The 16638-nt window shown below is 39.0% G+C and overlaps 1 protein-coding gene across 1 annotated transcript in view; it reads left to right on the forward strand.

Moving 5' to 3' along the window:
- LOC150075056 (band 3 anion transport protein-like) overlaps positions 1–16638 on the forward strand; it is a 934629-nt gene that overhangs the window by 276481 nt on the left and 641510 nt on the right. The window contains exon 5 of the mRNA XM_090388866.1: positions 13014–13171. Coding sequence (XP_090244992.1) covers positions 13014–13171 — 158 coding nt within the window. The remainder of the gene's footprint in view (positions 1–13013; positions 13172–16638) is intronic.

The raw sequence follows: 16638 nt of genomic DNA on the forward strand, positions 1-16638 counted from the left end.
AAGTGGACCAATCTGAATCATCTCCTTCCTTCTAGAGTTTACATAAGTAAAGAACTCTTTGCTGTTTTTCTTTGCATCCCTTGCCAAAGATTTCTCGTAATCTGCCTTCGCCTGCCTAACCTCCTTTGTAACTTGGTTACTGATCAACTTGTATCTATCATAGGCTTCTGTGTCACGTGTTAATTTGTATGTATTCCATGCATTTTTCTTCTCTGCCATATGTCTCATTAGTTCATCTGACATCCACTTAGGCCCAAACCTTGAACAATATTTCTTAGTTGGTATGTAAAGCCTAGTAGCTTCCAAGATAAGTTCTTTGAATGCTTCCCATTTTGAATTTGCTGTTGGTAACATCATCAGTTGGTTCCACTGTATAGAATTTAAATACTGTCTCAGTCCATCGTAGTCGCCTTTACGAAAGCAGTAACCCTTCCCTTTACCCCTAATGGTAGTTACCTCTTTGAGTAAATCCCACTTCAGCACACTGTGATCACTGCCACCTAGTGGTTCATTTATCTGCAGATTCTTAATGCATGAAGAATCACTACTGATAATCAAATCAAGAGTATTACTCCCTCTAGTTGCCTCCCGAACATGCTGATGTAGAAAACAGTCATCCAATAAATCCACAAAAGCCTTGCTAGTGTGTGAGTGACCAGCCCCCAAATTCCAGTCAATATCTGGGAAATTAAAATCCCCCATTATAAGACTCTCTGATTTACTGGCCCACTCTATTTCCCCGTACAGTTTCATATTATACTCATCAGAGTCATTAGGCTTATAGCACACTCCTACTCTCAATTTTGATCTCCCAATGCTTATGTCACACCAAACTGACTCGACACTGCACTGTCCAGCAATGTCTACTGGCTTCACTTCCTTGGATTTTATGTATTTCTTAACTAATAGCATAACCCCTCCTCCCTTCCTACCCTGTCTATCCTTTCTGTAGATATTGTACTCCCCAAATTCCAGTTCTGCATTCCTTATATCTGTGTGACACCACGTCTCTGAGATCCCCACAATATCTGCCTTTGATGTTTTGAGCAATACCTCAAATGCATCAAATTTATTTACTAAACTCCTAGCATTGGTGTATACGCAAGTATACACGCAAAGTACCTGGATGCAGGGAATAACTTTGATATCATATATTTGGATCTTAGAAAGGCTTTTGATACTTTTGCACATGGAAGACAGCTGCACAAATTGGAGCAGTGTAGCATTGTAGTTCCACAGAGTTGATAGTAATCTATCAACTCTGTGGAACTACATTGACATTGGTAGAGAATGAAAAGGACCTGGGGGGTAATTGTGTAGGCAGATATGAAGTTTTTTGAGCCATGCAGACGGTCTGCAAGAGTAGCTCATAGTGATATACAGGAATTTTTCTAGCATTGTTAAGGAGGTGATTATCCCCTTGTATAAGGCAATGGTCAGGCCACATCTTGAGTACTGTTTACAGGTCTGAAAGCCTAATTTTAAGAAGAATATAGAGCTGCTGGAACAAGTACAGAGAAGGGCAACAAGATTAGTGAATGAAACAAAGGGTTGCTCTTATGAAGAAAGGCTTAAGTTTTGCAGATTATAGTGTTTGGAGACTAGGCACCTGCGAGGTGATCTGATTGAGGTTTTAGCATGCTGAATGCTGATGGGATTCTTCCTCTTGCGCAGAATAATCACCTGAGAGGGCATAAATTCAAATTGAGGAAAGACAGTTGTAGGATAGATATGCGGAAGTTTGCCTTTAGCCAGCGGGTAGATGATTGGTGGCATAAACTTACATCTTTTGTTGTGGAAGTTGATAGCCTAAATAAATTTAAGCTGAATTGGACAGGTATTTGGAATGAATGGAGGGGTGAAATCAGAATTTGTTTTTTTTTTGGCTGATGCAGCATAAGCTTGCTTTCTTGCATCGTGTGCCTTTACTAATGCTCAAATGTGAACTTAGAGATTAAGCCTGATGCAGTGATGGGCCCAGCTCCGAACTCTGCGGAATTCCAGTGATAACATTAGTCCACAATGAGTAGTGTCCATTAATAATAACTGTCTGTCTTCTCAAACTCAGCTATCCCTTTTTCTATAGTAGTAACTTGCCCTTAATGCCACAGTGCTCCAATTTAAATAGCACTCTGTTAAATGTAAGAGTATCAAAATTTGCCCTGAAATCCAAGTATATGATATCAGAATTATTTTTTGCATCCAGTTCCTTTGACTGAATTATTATAATGGCACTTCTGTCTACATGGTTCTGCATTAATTCTTTAAACAGTAATTCGATTATTTTCCTTTCAACAGAATTTAAACACATATGTAATTACTCATGTCACATTTTGTGATTTGAGGACACATTCGGATGTCTCCTGTCCACGGGAATTTCCCTCAAGGATGCTCTCATAACTATGACCAAGGGTTTGTTTACCTCCCATAATATAATTGGATAGATCCCACCCACCTCAGGTGCCTTTTTTTTCTTGTGTAAAAATTTCTCTTCCGCTTACCTCTCAGTTATTACAAAATCATTTAGCTCCATTATAGTTTCATTAACCTCTGGCATCCACTCCCCTAAAGAATTCATTGTCTGTGAACGTAGATGCAAAGTACTTGTTCAGCTTTTTAGCAACCTGAGCAGGATTATCAACAATTGAACCATCATATCAAGTGGACCAACATGATCCCTCCTCTTCCTTCTGGTGTTTACATAAAGAGTCTTGGCCAAAGCTAAGGCATAATGTGCCTTAGGTTGCTTAGCATCCATAATGACTTGATTGCAAACAAGTATATATCTACCATGGGCTGCTGTATCCCCTGATAATTTATATGCATCCCATGCACATTTCTTCTTGGCCATGAAGAATTTGCCACTTAGAATTTGCTGATGGTAACATCAACTGTTGGTCCCACTGCATAGAATTTAAAAACTGTCTGAGACCACTGTAGTTACTTACAGTGGTCTAAGACAGGTGAAGATGACTGTTTTTTACAGCAACACATTCGAGAGGCAGCCAGAGGGAGTAGTACTCTTGATCTGATTATCAGCAGTGATTATTCATGCACTAAGAATTTGCAGATAAAGGAACCACTGGGTGACAGTGATAACAATGTAGTGATGTGGGAATTACATAATGTTGTAACTACCATCAAGGGTAAAGGGAAGAGCATTTGCTTTTTGCTTTCGTAAAGGTAACTATAGCGGTCTGAGACAGTTTTTAAATTCTATACAGTGGGATCAACTGATGATGCTACCAGCGTTGAATTCTAAATGGGAATGTTTCCAACTAAGAAATACTGTTGAAGATTTAGTCCTAATTGGATGTCAGATGAACTAATGAACTAAACCAATCTCGTCGCAGAGAAGAAAAATGTATGGAATGCATATTAATTATCAGGTTACACAGAAGCCTATGGCAGATATAAACTAGTCTCTAATCAAGTCACAAAGAAGGGTAGGCAGGCGAACACAGAATACGAGATATCTTTGGAAAAGGATGCAAAGAAAAACAGCAAAGAGTTCTTTACTTATGTAAACTCGAGAAGGAAAGGGATGAATCATATTGGGCCACTTAACATAGATGGGTTGACTATTGATGATCATGCTCAGGTAGCTGAAAAACTGAATGAGTATTTTGCATCAACATTCACACATGAGGAGTTATTCAATGAGGGGAGTGCCAGAAGTTTATCAAACTCTAACAGGAAGCTAAGTGATTTTGTAATAACTGAGAGCAAAGTGGAGGAGAAAGTTTTGAAGATAAACATAAAAAAAAGTCACCTAGGGTGGACGGGATCTATCCAGTTATATTAAAGGAGGCAGCAAAGGAAGTAAACAAACCCTTAGCTATAATTATGAGAGCTCCCTTAGACACAGTGGAGTTCCCCATTTACTTGTGAATTGGTAATTCATTTGCACACCCCATTTACTTGAGGTGTCCAAATGAATTACCAATTCACAAAGGGGGTTCAAAAGTTAACAAGTAACTAAAGATCTGTTAGTTTAATCTATGTTCCGAGGAAAATAATGGAATCACTGGTTAAAGAAGCATTGCAGGATCATCATCTAGACAAGTCTGAAGTAATAGTTAGGACACAGCATAGGTTTGTTAAAGGGAGGTCTTGTCTGACCAATTTGATTGGATACTATGATGTGGTCACAAAGGAACTGAATGCCAAAAATAATTTTGATATCATATACTTGGATTTCAGGAAAGCTTTTGATACTGTTGCACATGGAAGACTGCTGTACAAATTGGAGAGGTATGGCATTAAGGGTAAGTCGCTACAATGGATAAACTGATGGCTGAGTGGGAGACGACAGAATGGTAATCAATGGGTTCTTCGTGGATGAATATTATTAGTGAAGTTTTCCAGGGTTTGGTACTGTCCCGTTGTTGTTTTGTGTATTCATCAATGATATTGATGAAGGTATATCGTGCTGAATGTCCAAGTTTGCAGATGATAGAAAGATTGGCCAGGTTGCTAATGACAGTAAAGACAATATGCTAGTAAAACAGGATCTAGATAAGTTGGGAAAATAGTCTGAGAAGTGGCAACTGAAGTTTAATGGTGACAAATGGAAAGTACTACATACGTGTAGCTATAACTCAAGAGAAATATACCAACTGTCTGGTTCTATACTCAGGGAAGTGGAAAGTGTTAAAGACCTTGGGGGTAATTGTGCAGTCAGATATGAAGTTCATTGAGCAGCGCAGACGGGCTGCCAGGGCAAGTCATAGAGTCTTGTCAATGATATATAGGAATTTTGGTAGCAATGACAGGGAGGTGATTATCCTATTGTACAATGCAAGGGTCAGGCCACACCATGAGTACTGTACAGGTCTGGAGGCCTCATTTTAGGAAGGATGTAGAGTTGGTAGAACGAGTACAAAGAAGGGCAACAAGATTGGTGAGGGGAACAAAGGGGTGCTCTTACCAAAAAAAAAAAAAGGTGCCTCCGTAGCCAGGTGGGAAGGAGCAGCAGTGCGTAGCACACGCTTCTTGATTAGACCGGGGTTTGCGCCCGTCACCACCAAATACGGAGGATGCGGAAAGGTCAGGGAATGACCACCACATATCCCGGAGCAATATGGTCTTAGTTGCTAATGCTCCTAAAAACCAAATAACAAACAAACAAACCAAAAAAGGCTTAAGTTCTGCAAATGCAATGTCTGGAGTGTAGGCACATATGAGGTGATCTGATTGAGGTGTATAAGGTCTTGAATGGTTTGAGCAGGCTGAATTCTGATGGGATTTTTCCTCTTGCTCTGATTAAGAATCTGATGGGGGGGTATAGATTAAAATTGAGGAAAGACAGTTGTAGAATAGGTGTCTGGAAATTTGCCTTTAGCCAGTGGGTAGTTGATTGCTGGAACATACTTCCATTTCTTGTTGTGGAAGTTGATAGCCTAAATAAATTTAAGGCTGAGTTGAACAGGCATTTGGAATGAATGGAAGAATGAAATGGGAGATTTTTTTTTTTTTTTTTTTGGCTGATGCTGCATTATTTTGCTTTCTTGTAGCATATGCCTCTACTAATGCTAATCTCAATAGTTCAATGCACTCTGGCTACTTCTCTCAGAATTAATCATCATGTGCTCTCAACTTCACGAGCCTTTAGGCCCAAATGTTTTTCTAATAAACAGTCATCGTTAATTTTGAAATTGCTAATTTCATATAACTCAGTCTCACTTGCACAGCCTCTCCTCACAATCGAGGGTCTTTTTTTTTTTCAGTACAGATCAGTGCTCCCTACTTATAAGTTGATCAGCAACATCATACTGGGTTGTCTCCGACATTCCCCACTCTTGTTAAAAGAGATCACTCAGGCCAAATAAAGTCCCAATTAATATGGGTATTGATATAATTATATATTCTGATTAGCATTAGTAGAGGCATATGATACTAGAATAAAAGGTTATACAGCCTCAACCAAAAAAACAAAAAAACACAACCCTTTGCATTTTACCTATCCATTCGCTCCAATAGTTTGTCCAGTTGTTCTTTGAATTTATATAAGTTATCAACTTCCACAATGACAGTTGGAAGCTTGTTCCAGCAATCTACCACTGACCTCAGGGGCTCACATCTGGTGAGTATGGGCCTGGCACACCCAGGGTCCTGAGCTGGATATCATCATTCTTCTCTTTCGTGATGAATCCCCTCTAATTCTGACTGTTTTTTTCTCTCTCTCTCTAAGGGTAATTCAGAAATTTTTTTTTTGGCTGGTGCCAGCGTAAGCCTCAGGCTTCCTTGCACCATATGGCTAATGATAATGATAAACCTTGCTGGCTAAAGACAAAGCATGTTCGGGAGACAACTAGAGGGAGTAATACTCTTGATTTGATTATCAGTAGTGATTCTTCATGCATTAAGAATCTGCAGATAAAGGAACCACTAGGTGGCAGTGATCACAGTGTGCTGAAGTGGGATTTACTTAAAGAGGTAACTACCATTAGGGGTAAAGGGAAGGGGTATCGCTTTTATAAAGGCGACTACGATGGTCTGAGACAGTATTTAAATTCTATACAGTGGAACTAACTGAAGATGTTACCAACAGCAAATTCAAAATGGGAAGCATTCAAAGAACTTATCTTGGAAGCTACTAGGCTTTACATACCAACTAATAAATATTGTTCAAGGTTTAGGCCTAAATGGATGTCAGATGAACTAATGAGACATATGACAAAGAAGAAAAATGCATGGGATACATATAAATTAACATGTGACACAGAAGCCTATGATAGATACAAGTTGATCTGTAACCAAGTTACAAAAAAGGTTAGGCAGGCAAAGGCAGATTACGAGAAATCTTTGGCAAGGGATGCAAAGAAAAACAGCAAAGAGTTCTTTACTTATGTAACCTCTAGAAGGAAGGGGATGAATCAGATTGGTCCACTTGATATTGATGGGTCAACTGTTGATGATCCTGCTCAGGTAGCTAACAAACTAAATGAATATTTTGCATCGACATTCACACATGAGGAGTTATTCAGCGAGGGGAATGCCAGAGGTGTATTCAACTCTAGCAGTAAGCTACAGAATCTTGAAATAACTGGGAGTAAAGTGGAGGAGAAACTGTTGAAGATAAACACAAGAAAGGCACCCGGGGGTGGATGGGATCTATCCAGTTATATTAAAGGAGGCAGCAAAGGAAGTAAGCAAACCCTTAGCCATAATTATGAGAGCTTCCTTAGACTCAGGGGAGGTACCCATAGACTGGAAATGTGCAAATGTGACCCCAATTCACAAAGAAGGATCAAAGGCTGACACAAGTAATTATAGACCTGTGAGCTTAACTTCTGTTCCAGGAAAATTAATGGAGGCACTGGTTAAAGAAGCACTGCAGGATCATCTAGAGAAGACTTCAGTTATAGCTCACACACACACAGCATGGTTTTGTTAAGGGGAAGTCTTGCCTGGCCAATTTGATTGGATACTATGATGACTTTGATATTATGTACTTGGATCTTACAAAGGCTTTTAATACTGTTGCACATGGAAGACTGCTGCACAAATTGGAGCAGTGTGGCATTGGAGGCAAATTGCTGCTATGGATAAAGGGGTGGTTGAGGGAGAGAAGACAGTGAGTGGTAATCAATGGACACTGCTCATAGTGGACTAATGTTATTAGTGGAGTCCCTCAGGGTTCAGTGTTGGGTCCATTGTTGTTTTCTGTATTTATAAATGATATTGATGATGGTATATCAAGCTTAATGTTCAAGTTTGCAGATGATACAAAGTTGGCAGGGTTGTCAAGGACACTACTGACACTATGGTGCTGCAACAGGATCTGGAAAGTTAAGCAGATGGGCTGAGAGGTGGCAAATGAAGTTTAACTTTGACAAATGTAAAGGACTACATATGGGAAGCAGCAACCCCAGAGCAATGTATCAAATCTGTGGTACTACGCTGATAGTGGTAGAGAAGGAAAAGGACCTGGGGGTAATTGTGCAGGCAGATATGAAGTTCTCTGAGCAGTGCAGACGGGTTGCAAGAGTAGCTCATGGTGTCTTGTCAATGATATACAGGAATTTTTGTAGCAGGGATAAGGAGGTGATTATTCCCTTGTATAAGGCAATGGTCAGGCCACACCTTGAGTATTGTGTACAGGTCTGGAGGCCTCATTTCAAGAAGGATGTAGAGCTGCTGGAACAAGTACAGTGAAGGGCAACAAGGTTAGTGAATGAAACAAAGGGTTGCTCTTACGAAGAAAGGCTTAAATTTTGCAAATTACAGTGTCTGGAGACTAGGCACCAGCGAGGTGATCTGATAGAGGTGTATAAAGCCTTGAATGGTTTGAGCATGCTCTGTGCTGATGGGATTCTTCCTCTTCCTCAGAATAATCACCTGAGAGGGCATAAATTCAAATTGAGGAAAGACAGATGTAGGATAGACGTGCAGAAATTTGCCTTTAGCCAGCGGATAGTTGGTTTGTGGAACAGACTTCCATCCCTTGTCGTGGAAGTTGATAGCCTAAATAAATTTAAGCCTCAGCTGGACAGGTATTTCGAATGAATGGAGGGGTGAAGTGGAAGTGGGGTTTTTTTTTGGCTGATGCTACATAAGCTTGCTTTCTTGCATCATATGTCTCTACTAATTCTAATGCTAATTACCACCCTGTCTTCTCCCACTCAACCAACCCTTTATCCATAGCATCAACTTACCCTTAATGTCATACTACTTCAGTTTTTACAGTAGTCTGCTGTATGCCATTACAGATTTGACCTGGGTTCGAAAATATTACCATGTTTGATAAGATTTTTGCAGATCCGGCGAAAACTAAGTTTTTATATATATTTAGTCATTATTTTGACTTAATTGTATACTAAATTATTTTCTATGAGTAGTTTATAGTCCTAGTCAAGCTCCTTGGTTTATTTGAATATAGATCAAGATTTTGAAAATTAATACTTGGAGTCCGTAGATCTTACTTTTCGTAACTTTCCGCCATTGTTATACAATACGGAATAGCGTAACGTAAATCCCGAACTTCATATCATAAGGTTTAATGTAAAACTGAATTGCGAAATACGTAGCACTGTATTTGAAATCTGTTAGATTGATAATATTATCAATTAATCAGTAAGATTTATTTTAATTTTATTAAATTTCGTTGTTAATTAAATTATACTGAAAGGGAATCATGACCCAGACTAGAACAGCAAAGCAGCGAGCCCAAATTAGCAGTAGTACTGTGTCTTGTGGAAGAACCGAAGGGGCAATTCTCCAACGCATCTCAGTCTAAAAAAATGTGAAATGTTTGCAGAGCTGTCTAGAATAGGAAATGATCTAGCCAAGGAGAACTAGGAGAGACACTGAAGAAATCAAACACCAACTCAGCATTCTGATGGGCATTTATGAGAGTTTGAGTGTAGGGTATATGCCCTCGAAGAAATTAAGATGAGGGGCCTGTCACGCTCTCAGCTGCCCAACTGAATGCCAGAGCTAACTCCTGTGCATCAGGCAACACAACGGCAATCTCCATGGCAGAATGCGCTGGTCCCACAGGATGTAGTGATTCTCGGTGACTTTTTTTTGGCTGATGCTGTAGAAGCTTGCTTTCTTGCATCATATTCCTTAAATCCAAGTATGACAATAAAATTATTTTTTGCATCCAGTTCCTTTGTGGCTACATGATATTATCCAGTTAAATTTGTCAGTCAAGACTTCCCTGTAACAAACCCTGCTGTGTCTGAATTTTAACTGCAATCGTGTGTAGATGATCCTGCAATGCTTCTTTAACCAGTGACTCCATTATTAATCCCTGAAAAGAAGTCAAACTAACAGGTCTGGACTTACTCATATCAACCTTTGATCACTCCCTTTGTGAATTGAGGATAAATTTGCACATCACCAATCCTTGGGGACCTCTTCTGATTCTAAAGGATGATCTCATAATTATGGCTAAGGGTTTGCTTACTTTCTTTGCTACCTCCTTAAGAAAGCCACCCAGATGCCTTCTTATGTTTAATTTCAACATTTGCTTCTCCATTTTGCTCTCAGTTATTGCAAAAGCATTTCGCTCCCTGTTAGAGTTTGATAAGCTCCTTGCCTCCACTTTCCTACAGAATTCCACATGTGTGAATGTAGATGCTAAATACTCAATCAGTTTGTCAGCTACTTGAGCAGGATTACCACATTCGAATCATTGTTATCAAGTAGGCCAATCTGATTAATCCTTTTTTTTCTAGAGTTTACATAAGTAAAGAAGTCTTTGCTTTTTTCTTTGCATCCTTTGCCAGAGATTTCTCATAATCTGCCATCGCTTCCCTAATGTACTTTGTGACCACTTTAAAGACTAGTTTATATCCACCATAGGCTTCTGTGTTGCCTGATAATTTATATGCATCTCAATCATTTTTCTTCTGTGCCATGAGTTTCATTAGTTCATCTGCCGTCCATTTATGCCTAAACCATGAAACGTATTTCTTAGTTAGTATGAAATGCCTAGTAGCTTCATGATTAATTCCTTGAATGCTATCCATTTAGAATTTGCTGTTGGTAATGTTATCAGTTGATCCTACGATATACAATTTAAAAACTGTCTGAGGCCACCTTTATGAAAGCAAAAATCTTCCTTTTACCCATGATGTTAGTTACATCTTTAAGTAAATCCCATATCAGTAAACTGTAATCACTGCCATCTAGTGGTTTCTTTATCTGTAGATTCTTAATGCGAGAATAATCACTGCTGATAATCAGATCAAGCGTATTACTCCCTCTGGTTGTCTCTTTAACATGCTGTTGTAGAAAAACAATCATAATTCAATAAATCAACAAAACTCTTTCTAATGTGTGAGTGACCAATTCACAAGTTACAGTCAATATCTGGAAAGTTAAAATCCCACATTATAAGACATTCTGATTTCCTGGCCCACACCTTTTTTCTGTACGGTTTTTTCTTGTAGTCATCAGAGTCATTAGGCCTATAACACACTCCTACCCTCATTTTTGCTTTCCCAGTGCTTTTGTCACACACCAACCTGACTCAACATTGCTCTGTTCTCCCATGTCAACTGGATGCACTTCCTTAGATTTTTTTGTGTTTCTTAACTAACAGCATAACCCCTACTTCTTTCGCATCCTGTCTGTTCTTTTTATACATATTTTACTCCCTGAATTCCAATTCTACATTCCTTATACCTGTGTGATACTACGTCTCTGATATCCCTACAATATCCCTGCCTTTGATGCCTTGACCAGCACTTCAAATTCATAAATTTTTTTTACTTTACTCTCCTAGAATTGTTGTACATGCATGTATACATGCTTCAGTTCTTATTCTTAGTTACCCTAAGACAGCCCGTGTATTTACTTGTTCCATGATAACTCTCAGTTGCTCTTGAAATCTCTAGCCCCCTTGCTTTCCAGCTACTGCTCATTATTAGAGCTTTCAAGTTCATGACTTAAGACTGTAATGGAACATAACTCCAACTTTGCAAGGAGACAGCGGCACCTCTGTAGCCAGGTGGGAAGGAACAGCAGTTTGTAACACATGCTTCTTGATTAGACCGGGGTTCGATCCCGTCACCACCAAATACGGAGGATGCGGAAAGGTCAGGGAATGACCACCGCATATTCTCTGAGCAATATGGCCTTAGTTGCTAATGCTCTTAAAAACCAAATAACAAACCAAAGAGACAGCAGAAAGAAATACAAAATTGTGACATTCCAGTTTTTCTTGTGATACATTCTCTATCTGCTCAGTCTATAGGCAGGCTATTGCTATTCATAATTCAAAAATATCTAGAATTATGTATCTTGGGGCATGTAAACAAGTTCTGTTTTTTTAACTAATATGTTGCATCAGCCACTTGAAACTACAGCCGAGTGGCAACCCAAACATAACTTTCAATGAAACGAAAGAACGAAACTTCTACCACTTCATCCTCTAATAATATGATGGAATGGACATGAGCTGTTCTCTCCTACTGATATTGCAATGTTTTAGATGAATATTTTTATAATATCTGAACTTCCTCATATATATATATATATATCCTGTTTTTAGTTCATTAAAACTGATGATGAGAGTTACAAAGGTAAGTTCTCGGCAAATCTCTCACTCCGACAACATCAACCTTTTACTCTAGCTGAGTTAAAAGAATCATTAATCAAATCTCAGTGTTCTCCTTAGAAAATTTTGCCAGCCTCGCGGCATTATGAAGTAGCCGGGCAGGGAAGTGTAATACTTTCCAATATTATAAAATTTTCTGTTATTTATAAATGTGACTTAAGCAATACAGAGCAAAAATTAATTGCATAATTTTACATTATTTGTTCCTGTCGCATTGGCCTTGATCGCATAGTACGTTAGAATTAATATTGATTGAGATCAGTGAGCAATACCATATGGTACCTCGAGAATCGCTTAAACTTTAACTGGGCGGTCAGTTTAATTCACCGAGCAGTCAGTTAAATTCGCCGAGCGGTGTGCCCATTTGATAGGCTCTCGGGAGAACACTGAATCTCCTCCACATAGTGCAGCAGAACTAGATACTTTTCAATACAATTTGCCTGGGAATCTGACCAAAGCTGACCTGTGCATTGTATTAATTTTTTTGCAACCGGATATTTTCAGGAAACCCCTATCCTCTTTCATGGCACCACCCTTAAATTTGTGCCATACCAAAACCATGCAAGGAGCCTTTACTCTTTGCCAAGCTGTTTGGACAAAATATTTATAAAGATGGTGTACAAGAGGCTCAATTAGATCTCAGCTGCTCACTTTTCCATTGATTAGATTGATTGCCTGCACATTGGAAAATGTGAAACAGGTACTCCCTACTTTTTAATAGGTTATATTGCCAGCTCTATATACAAGATAAAATGAAAATGTTGGAAATCAATCAGTGTTGGAAATCTGCACACACTTGTGTGTATGTGCATTCACATGTGTGTTCCTCTCTTCAGACATCAGCTGTAGATAAGTGAAAGATCATTACGTACATATCTTAGATTTATTTAAGTCATTTTACTTATGAGGTTAATAATCTGTTTTAATATCTACTTTTCAGGATAAAGCTGATTTATCAAATAAAAAGGATGTCCACTTTGTTTTGGGTAGTTCTACACAACTTTCAAGAGATGAACTTATGCCGAAGATATCAAGTGCACACTACAGCCCACTGAAATCTGCTTTAAAAACAGCAAAGCAAACAGCAGCTTCTCTAAGGTGAGTTGCCTTTAAGTTGTTTGTTATTAGTTAGAATATTTAGTTATTTTTTCTATGTTATAGGAACACTTTAAATATTGTGTTAATTATCACTGAAATCATGTATAATTTAAATCACGTGTAATGGAAAATGTAAGGGCTGCTGCATGCCAGGAGGCTGGAAAGAGTCATGGCCCCAGTGTAGTTTAGGTTGGGCAGCATATATAGTTGCAAAGGTTCTTTGCAACTATATATTGAGGTAGAAAAGTGTGCCTTTTAGGGATTCTGTTTATTAAGATATATCTAGGTATGCCACTGAATAAGGGTTATCCTATTTCTGATTTTCTGTAGAAAAGAATAAAATAATTCAGTTTGAATAGTTCACTTGATTGTTGTTGGATAGTTTGCTGATATAGTATATTTTGAAAATAAAAATGGACTGAATAATGGTAGAATAACAAAATCGTGTGAAATAGACTAAGTAATCACTGAATTATGACCACCTGATCTGTAATGGATATGCCCCATAGCTTGAAATGTAAAAAGCCAGACTGCTTCAATTCACTAGAGCAATGGTAATTTGCACCTGGTCAAGCAAAGTCATTAGCATTAGCATTAGTAGAGGCATTTGATGCAAGAAAGCAAGCTTATGCAGCATCAGCCAAAAAAAAAAAAATAAATAAAGTAAAATAAATAAATAAAAAATAACCACTTCCACTTCACCCCTCTGTTCGTTTGAAATACCTGTCCAGCTGAGCCTTAAACTTATTTAGGCTATCAACTTCCACGACAAGGGATGGAAGTCTGTTCCACCTACCAACCACCCGCTGGCTAAAGGCAAATTTCCGCACATCTATCCTACATCTTTATAGATCATAGAGTTCTTTACTTATGTAAACTCTAGAATGAAGGGGATGAATCAGATTGGTCCACTTGATATTGATGGGTCAACTGTTGATGATCCTGCTCAGGTAGCTAACAAACTAAATGAATATTTTGCATCGACATTCACACATGAGGAGTTATTTAGTGGAGGTTGATAGCCTAAATAAGTTTAAGGCTCAGCTGCACAGGTATTTTGAACGAACAGAGGGGTGAAGTGGAAGTGGGTTTTTTTTTTTTTTTTTGGCTGATGCTGCATAAGCTTGCTTTCTTGCATCAAATGCCTCTACTAATGCTAATCTGTCTTTCCTCAATTTGAATTTATGCCCTCTCAGGTGATTATTCTGATATCAAAGTTATTCCCTGCATCCAGTTCTTTTGTAACTGCATCATAGTATCCAATCAAATTGGTCAGACAAGACTTCCCCAAAACAAAACCATGCTGTGTCCGAGCTATAACTGAAGTCTTGTCTAGATGATCCTGCAGTGCTTCTTTAACCAGTGCCTCCATTAATTTTCCAGGAACAGAAGTTAAACTCACAGGTCTATAATTACTTGTGTCAGCCTTTGATCCTCCCTTGTGAATTGGGGTCACGTTTGTACATCTCCAGTCCATGGGTACCTCCCCTGAGTCCAAGGAAGCTCTCATAATTATGGCTAAGGGTTTGCTTACTTCCTTTGCTACCTCCTTTAATATAACTGGATAGATCCCATACACCCCAGGTGCCTTTCTTGTGTTTATCTTCAACAATTTCTCCTCCACTTTACTCTCAGTTATTACAAGATTCTTTAGCTTCCTGCTAGAGTTGAGTACACCTCTGGCATTCCCCTCACTGAATAACTCCTCATGTGTGAATGTCGATGAAAATATTCATTTAGTTTGTTAGCTACCTGAGCAGGGTCATCAACAGTTGACCCATCGATATCAAGTGGACCAATCTGATTCATCCCCTTCCTTCTAGAGTTTACATAAGTAAAGAACTCTTTGCTGTTTTTCTTCACATCCCTTGCCAAGGATCTCTCGTAAGCTGCCTTCGCCTGCCTAACCTCCTTTGTAACTTGGTTACAGATCAACTTTTATCTATCATAGGCTTCTGTGTCGTGTGTTAATTTGTATGTATCCCATGCATTTTTCTTCTCTGCCATATGCCTCATTAGTTAATCTGACATCCATTTAGGCCTAAACCTTGAACAGTATTTCTTAGTTGGTATGTAAAGCCTAGTAGCTTCCAAGATAAGTTCTTTGAATGCTTCCCATTTTGAATTTGCTGTTGGTAACATCATCAGTGGATCCCACTGTATAGAATTTAAATACTGTCTCAGTCCATCGTAGTCGCCTTTACGAAAGCGATACCCCTTCCCTTTACCCCTAATGGTAGTTACCTCTTTGAGTAACTCCCACTTCAGAACACTGTGATCACTGCCACCTAGTGGTTCATTTATCCGCAGATTCTTAATGCATGAAGAATCACTACTGATAATCAAATCAAGAGTATTACTCCCTCTAGTTGCCTCCCGAACATGCTGATGTAGAAAACAATCATCCAATAAATCCACAAAAGCCTTGCTAGTGTGTGAGTGACTAGCCCCCAAATTCCAGTCAATATCTGGGAAATTAAAATCCCCCATTATAAGACTCTCTGATTTACTGGCCCACTCTATTTCTCTGTACAGTTTCTTATTATACTCATCAGAGTCATTAGGCCTATAGCACACTCCTACTCTCAATTTTGATCTCCCAATGCTTATGTCACACCAAACTGACTCGACACTGCAATGTCCAGCGATGTCGACTGGCTTCACTTCCTTGGATTTTATGTGTTTCTTAACTAATTGCATAACCCCTCCTCCCTTCCTATCCTGTCTATCCTTTCTGTAGACATTGTACTCCCCAAATTCCAGTTCTGCATTCCTTATATCTGTGTGACACCACATCTCTGAAATCCCAACAATATCTGCCTTTGATGTTTTGAGCAATACCTCAAATTCATCAAATTTATTTACTAAACTCCTAGCATTGGTGTAAATGCAAATATACATGCACCTGCTCTTCCTCTTAGCCACCCTAACACAACCCATGTGTTCGCTTGTACCTCCATGATTCCCAGCAGTCTCTGAAATATCCTGCATCTTATTTTCCAGGCTGCTGCTCATTCCACTAGAAGGCATGCAAGAATTACTTTCTCCTCTGCCAGTGGCTACTGTTAATCTATTAGTCCTTGTATCCCCCCCCAATCTAGCAGTTTTCCCACCCACCTAACACTGCCTCGATAGCATCAGCAAACATTCTTGCACCCTTTCTATTTAAGTGTATCCCATCCCTGTAGAAGCAGTCTCTCCTGTTAGTGATGAAGTAGCAGTTATGAGATATAGTATCGAAATCACGGTGTTTCAAAACGGCATAATTGTGGGAGCTCATGCATTGGGTGGTTCCATATTGGAAATTGCATGTCTTATCAGTTGTAGGGGATGCAAGAAAGTATTTCAAATGACAATGTGTGGCACACTCAGGCATAGGGGAGTTCCACAACAGGTGACCCCTCCAAGAGACATCCTCTCCTCACTGCTGATCATCATCGATGCTGAATAATGTGTTTTCTGTTGAC

Source organism: Mastigoproctus giganteus, chromosome 14 (genome assembly GCF_048544385.1).
Source record: "Mastigoproctus giganteus isolate SK-2022 chromosome 14, ASM4854438v1, whole genome shotgun sequence".
Classification (NCBI taxonomy): domain Eukaryota; kingdom Metazoa; phylum Arthropoda; class Arachnida; order Uropygi; family Thelyphonidae; genus Mastigoproctus; species Mastigoproctus giganteus.